Raw genomic sequence first — 7114 nt, 5'->3', positions numbered from 1 at the left:
TTAGAGATTAATGTCTAATTATCCTAAGTTTGATACGTCTTTGTATGAATCTATAACTGCTGATATATTGTTTGTTTTGTGCACTATTCTGGCTTCGATTGCTTGAAGTAAACCATTTCAAACCAAATTTAAAAAGAGTGAAAATGAAAAGAGCGATGATACTTTTTGCGAAAATCAAACAGTTTGATATACAGTACAGACCAAAAGTTTGGACACGCCTTCTCATTCAAAGAGTTTTCTTTATTTTCATGACTATGAAAATTGTAGAGTCAAACTGAAGGCAGCAAAACTATGTTTAACAAATGTGGAATTATAAACATGAAAAAAATGTTTGAAACAACTGAAAATATGTCATATTCTAGGTTCTTCAAAGTACCCACCTTTTGCTTTGTTTACTGCTTTGTGTTCTCTTGATGAGCTTTAAGAGGTAGTCAAGTGGAATTTAAATTAAGCTTCAAGAGCTCAATTTAGCTTCAAGAGGTAGTCGGTCGGTCGGTCGGTTGGGTTAGTTGGTTGGCTTGTTCGGTTGGTTAGTGTGTTTGTTAGTTGGTTGATTCCCTGAAACAAACCTATTCCAATTCCAATCTCTTTTTTATTGGAAAGCCCTTTGGCCCCCCTTTTGTAAATGTTACGGTTGGTCAGGGAAAATAAACCCAGGAGCAGGAAGACTCAAACTCGTTCATCAACTTTCAAACAAAATGATCCAGCATAGAAGACGCTCCAACACAAAACACAGAAAGAACAGAACTTCAATAGGAAGCAAGATAAGTGCCAGCAGCTGTGATCAATCAGGGAGAGACCATAGCTGAAAAAAACATAACCAAAAAATAACACTATGGGGCAACCATAACAGTAAAGTGCTATAGAAATAAGTTTCTTTCATTCAGTCCCAATATTGTCTGAACTGAAGTGGATTAACAGGAAAAAGTTTTAAAAATACAGTCTGAGTTCATGAGCCAGTTGTGGCGAATTTGTACTCATCTGTAACATGTTCTGCTTTGAAAACTCCCTTTTCTGTTCAGAATAAATTAGTTGTAATAAATTACATACTATAATAAATTGTTGTAGCTCATAAAATGAATGGAAATTAGTTTTAGCTGGAAACAATTTGAGATGAGCATTTCAAATAAAAACGTGACATTTTATCCAACTTTTATTGAATGAGATAAAATCATATTCAGAATTACTTTTTTGCCACGTGCTATATTACAGATTATTATTATTTAATCATTTTACAGAGACATTTCTTGAACTACTTTTATGTCTGGGATGGAAATTTTTAAAAGAGCTAAATGCAGGAGAGCAGACTTGGTGGCGGAAGCTTCAGGATTTAATAAATTAGCTCAAACATGAAATAAAGAAAAAACAGAACTAAAATTTAGACCTGACATCTAGAATAGGGTGAAGGGGAACGAAAGGGTGATTAAAGAAATGAACTGACACTAACTGAAATACACTGAGAGGCCATTAACAGACACAAAGAGTAGTTAGTAATTAAGTAATAAAGTGGGGGTCAAACCTAAAAAACAGAAGAAAACATGAAAACCAAACCAAAAAGGCTCAAAACCTCACAACTTTTTTGAGCTTTCTTACTTTAAAAAAATGGGTTTATGTTGTTATACAGAATATCACTTAGTTTATTATCTTTTTTGCTTCATGTTTGTAAAGAATTATATGTTTTTAAATTTTATTTCAAATTTTATAAAGTCATTATTTTGTAACCCTTTGTTACAAAAATCATTTTTTTGTGTGTTTTTCAGTGCATAGACGAAATATTTTTGGATGACTTATAATGTCTGTTAATTCTGATTTTCTGTCTGACTATGATGATGAATGAGGGAAACATGAAAGGAACCCAAAATACTTTTTTCATTTCAGTAAGATTTTTCTCTTCTTGTTTGTAAATACGAGGAAATTATTTCAAGAGCTCAAACTGGAGAAAAAATGGTATTACTTACGATTTGTCCTTTAAAATGAAGAAACTGACGTCAAACGTAAAAAAACAACAGTGATGAGTCCACATGGCCTTGTTTTCTGTTTGAGATGTTGGGTTTCCCAAAATGAGGAGTTTCAATGCAACAACCCATCAGTGACTGTTGCCATGGCAAATACCATCACGACTGCTGAAATAAACAAAGCCCACACAGACAATAAGGCCACCTGTCTTCTCCCTCTCAATCAGCTTCCCAACTCTGATGTTCGACCTCAGATGAAAGACTTTGCCTGCTGGCAGCTTTTTGAGTTTAGTACGCAAGCAGCTTTCAGGGTAATGGTGTGAATTGTACCGCAGTCTGTCGACAAACACTTGAAGAGTCACTCTTGTATTTTTTTCTGTTCAAGAATTAATATACAGGCAAACGTTTAAAAGATTGAAATGCTGCTCATGTGAAAATTGTGGCTTTGAACAAAACAAGACATTTGGTTTCGTGTAAATCCTTACGAGGATCTGCATTATATTCACAACTTTTTAGTTTTCCTTTTGATAAGCAGTTCATCAAAAGAAAAGGACGACTACATGTCATGGCGTATTCAAATATTACATTGCCTCCAGATAGACAGAATATCCTTTTCTTTCATCACTTTGGAACTAGTTTTTCATACAAATGAATAAGCCTACAAAATTAAATTTAAAAAATTAATAAAATATAAAAACGTGCAAAAAGGACTTCAGACTGGAGCCTAGCCATAGAAGATTTTGGACTTACTTTAACGTTTTGTATCACTAAAAATCTTTTCTCGCACTCCTGAAACCTGTTTATAAAATGATATCAGTTTGTGTTTTTTTTACAAATGTTGCAGCCTGGATGTTATGGTGGATAATAAACTGCCTGGAAGCAATAGCTGAATCTTCTCAGAAACACTTGTTAAAGCTAGTAGGGAGTTTATAAACAATTAAATAGATTAACTGTTTCAAAAATGCACTAATTTTTTACATATAATATTGCTGTTATGTCAAATACATATAAGATCTTGGTGTTGTAGAAGTTTCACACACTTGTAATTGATTGTAATTGATCACCATCAGATTTCAAAACTACAAGTTAATTCCACCTTCAGTTTCTTCAATCAAACTGTAGATCATATATGTCCAAAGGAAAGAAACCCCTAAAATCTGACTTATTTATGCTGTAGCCTTATTTCCTGCTTTACTTTCTTAATGTCACTTTGCTGCAGAAAGAGTTTCACTGACTGCTGTTACTTTTATGACATTTTTATTCAAATGTGCAGGAATTCTAATGCAAAATCTGGGTTTACATATTTATTGCTTATTGGGATTCCTAGAGTCTACAATGCATTTTTTAAATTATACAAGGCAGTAATAAAATTTACTCTCACAATTATTCTCACCATCATGGGGTTTAGAGTCTTGCCTGAGGACACTTTAAACAGTGAATGAGGAGGACAGGAAAAAGGAATTAGCAATAAATTTGAATTATTTCTTTGGAATTTGCTTAAGCAGTTTGCAATTTTTTTAAAGAAATCACTTCCTTGTTACTGTTTGTGTTTGCATTCTTGTTTCACACACATAAAAACACACAAAGATACTTTATCAGACCCAAGGCAAAATAAATCTAATATTCAATATGTTGATGTTGGCACTAACATTTTTTTTTAAAATCTGTATGTTTAATTTTCAAGTAAGCATGAAAAAAACATTCATTAACCTGTACGAGATTTTCCCTATTTGAGTAACAAAATTCAGTCTCCAATCAAGAACTTGCTGGTGTTCCCAGAATGCATTAGTGCTACTCACAAGTGAACTTTGAAAGCCTGACCTCCAAGACTTTAAGGGTCATTTCCAGGAAAATTGCTCTAGACACTCATGAATCTTCTCAGACTTTAACCTCCAAAAATCAATACAGGGTTGAACCGCATTTGTAACTTTTTTTTTAACTAATGTTAAGAATACAAAGTGATGCAGAGTTTATCCAGATTTTTAAAAAAAGTGACAGGAACACGTGCAACAAAATCAGGTCTGACCACTTGGACAAAAACACCAACCTTGCCATTTTGGCTTTATAGAAATGTGTAACTTTCAGCTAATACTTTAAATATCTAATAAATGTTTTTTTACATTGTGAAATATTGATTTAAACAAATCATTTCTTTTAATTTAATATGCAAACATTAAGAGAACATATTGAGGGTCTTTCTGAATTGGCATAAAACACCCATGATCCCTTCCTTATGACAACTTAATAGTATCCCATAACACTTTATCATTACATTCATAAATTAATCATGGCAAAGACCTCGCATCCCCATTTTTTCCTCTTCTACTTTGCAGGAAAATGTGTTAACCATGAGCTCCAACTTTACTTTAACACATCTGAAGCCAGATGCAGTTCCTCAAATGACCACTGGAGGCATGTGTCAGCAATTTCCAATAGACTTGTGTTAAAAGTCCAACTTTATACCAAAAAATTACTTTTGTACACAGCTTAGTGTCAAATACATTTTGATGATTATTACTTTATTTTCTTTTAAGAACAACAGTGTGTTGAGAGGTAAAATAATCAGCTGTTCTGCTTCTAATAAAGTTTAAATTTGTAGGTTCTTTGGACCAAGTAATGCAGCCAACCTCCTCTTCATTTTGACAATATTTTTTTTTAAAGCAGTAGGTATAGTTTTGATTTCCACCATTGGGTTCGTTTATAGCAGATCGGTGTCTTTCTCTGCTAGAGTTTCTGCAGATGAGCTTACAAGACCCCCAAATCTGTTTAGTGCAATATACGTGGGTTTGCAAGTGAAGAGTAAAGAGATATTTTAAAATGTTTAATTTGGGCACATGTACTCCCACAAACATACACACAGATTTGTGAAATTGTCTCTTCTTTTTATTTTTTAGTAATAGACAAAATATGATACTCTTTTGAAAGACTTTTATGACGTAGTTTTAGTAACCAAATCTCACAAATTTGGTGTAATTAATTTAAATAAAACTTTAAATTGTAAAAAATAATTTTGTTTCAGTTCATTAAAAACTGACTCAAATGTACTTAAGCATGTCATCTTTAATCTCAGAAATTACTAGTTTTTGTTTGTTTTTTTGCTTTGTTTTTTTACATTTCGTAATGATGGCACAAGGATCAAAAAATGCGCACAACATGCTGCAGTTTCATTCATTCATGTGATGAAGATGCATACCTGCATTTCCGGGCAGCTTTTAGTCCAATTTTACAGGTCTGCTGTTGAAAAAAATTGATCATTAGAAAAAGTATTTGCTGCAGAAGTGACTATTTCTGGGCTGAGAGGTTAAATGAAGCCTCAACACAGGATCAGGCTGTGATCCTGTATAATTCGAGCGAAGTTTACTCTCCTTTATGAACTATGTGGAGAGCTTAAAACCCCGTTATTTGGGCAGGAGGTGCTGATTTAAATCATCTCTAAGGCCACGAAGAATAAAGGCAAATGCAGGGAAACATGACAAACGTTTTAGATATACCTAAAACAAGAGTTTGCTACAGTTTTAGAAGGGCTGACTGCAACAGAGCAGACATTACTGCGCCCCTGGCTGCTTTTTGCTCCCCTCCACATTCCTGTAATGACAGGCCAGCTCCCGCAGCGCGGCTGTCCTGCCCAGGTGATCGTTCCTCCTCTTCTCCATGATCGCATCCTCCAAGCTCTGAAACTCCAGCACGTGCGAGTGCTTGGCCGACGTGAAGATTTTCAGCCTGTACGGCTGCTTCCCGATCCGAATCTCTCCCCCCATCTTGAACTCCCTCCTCCCGAACCTGCACCAGGCTGCGAAGCACTCAGAGTTCCTCCAGCTCAGCTCCCGGTCCTTAAGGCCCACCTGCTCCATCGCGTTCTGCACCACCATGTCCGCACCGAGGGGCTTGAATTTGTAGGAGTCGTTCACGATCCGGCACCTCCTCCCCTGGCTTGCATCCGTCAGGAAGCTGTTCTTCACCTCGGCTCGGTGCAGGTGCACCACCTGGAAGTCCCCCACGTACACAGCCCAGTGCGGGTACTGGCCAGAGGCCACGAACTCCACCAAGTCCCCCGCTTTGCATTTGTTCAGCAGGTTCTCCGGGGAGTAGACCTCCAGTTGCGCGCTCCTCTCATAGATGCACTCATCTCTGTGGTAGACGCTGCACTCCACCTCGTCGCGCTGATCGAAGTGCTCCTCTTCCTGATTCGACTCCTTTTCGGAGCCATCGAGCGCACAGCCGTCCTCCAGCTCATCGTCGCTGGAAAATATGTAGGACACCCCGATCCGTGGACCGTCGTCCGTGTCCAAACCGGTCGGGTCCACTGTGGGAACTTCTGCGTAACTTAAATGTGACAGCTTGTCCATCTGGTTCCCCATGCTGCCTGTTCACCAGCGAGTAATCTGACGCCGACGGCGGTTACCAGTCACCAGCCATCCGAAACTTGCGCGATACTTGCACCGCAGACGCGCTTTAATTCATCCAACACAACGAATGGAACCGTCATCAACAGGTGGAGCAGCAACAACAAAATCTGCGCCACAAAAAAGAGGAAGCTTCTTCTTCAGGTGTGTCCTCCTCATCCACCCGCGTCTGTGCGTAAAGTTCCCAGATCCTCTAGATCGCGTTTCAACAACAACCTCGGATGAACTAGTCCCGACGGGCGCGCAGACGCACCGTGCGCCGCACGCAGCAGATCTGCGGCTCCCACATCACCGACGCTTCCTGCGCCAACACGCAGCTGCTCTTTGGAGGCGGAAGTGCGCAGAGTTCCTGCGCTCACGAGTTTGTTACAAGCTAGACTGGCTTAATGTGGCTTTTAACAAAACTTACTATTTTTTTTCAAACTTTAAAGTTTTTTTTAAAAAGTTCTAAAAATCAAACAAAAGCACATTCTATATGATTGTGTTTCTCGGTAAGGGCGGTCCAGCATTCGCAGCCAGGTGCTGCTGTAGTTTGGACCGCCTGTCTGTGAGCTGAAGCTGCACGGTCCCCTGTTTGCTTTCATCTCTCAGTGGCTTCACAATGTGTCCATTATGTTTCCAGTGGCTCCTGCCCTGTTCAAACTGACTATCAGACACACTTTCTCCAACAGTGCATCTCACTGGGTGTGCAGAGGCTCCCGCATATCCAAAAGCAACAGGAGTGTGTAGAAAACACACCTGTCCTGGAAATGGTAC

At 38.2% G+C, this 7114-nt stretch overlaps 1 protein-coding gene across 1 annotated transcript; it reads right to left on the bottom strand.

The window, feature by feature from the left end:
• Window positions 1–234: 234 nt before the first annotated feature.
• Window positions 235–6983, bottom strand: lratd2a (LRAT domain containing 2a). Its single transcript, XM_011481246.4, has one exon. The coding sequence runs from the start codon at window positions 6311–6313 to the stop codon at window positions 5501–5503; it is 813 nt and encodes a 270-aa protein (XP_011479548.1). The 5' UTR covers window positions 6314–6983; the 3' UTR covers window positions 235–5500.
• Window positions 6984–7114: the final 131 nt, after the last annotated feature.

This window comes from Oryzias latipes, chromosome 11 (assembly GCF_053564925.1).
Source record: "Oryzias latipes strain Hd-rR chromosome 11, Olatipes_Hd-rR_3.1".
In the NCBI taxonomy this organism is placed as follows: Eukaryota; Metazoa; Chordata; class Actinopteri; order Beloniformes; family Adrianichthyidae; genus Oryzias; species Oryzias latipes.
This window is presented reverse-complemented; position numbering and strand designations above follow the sequence as displayed.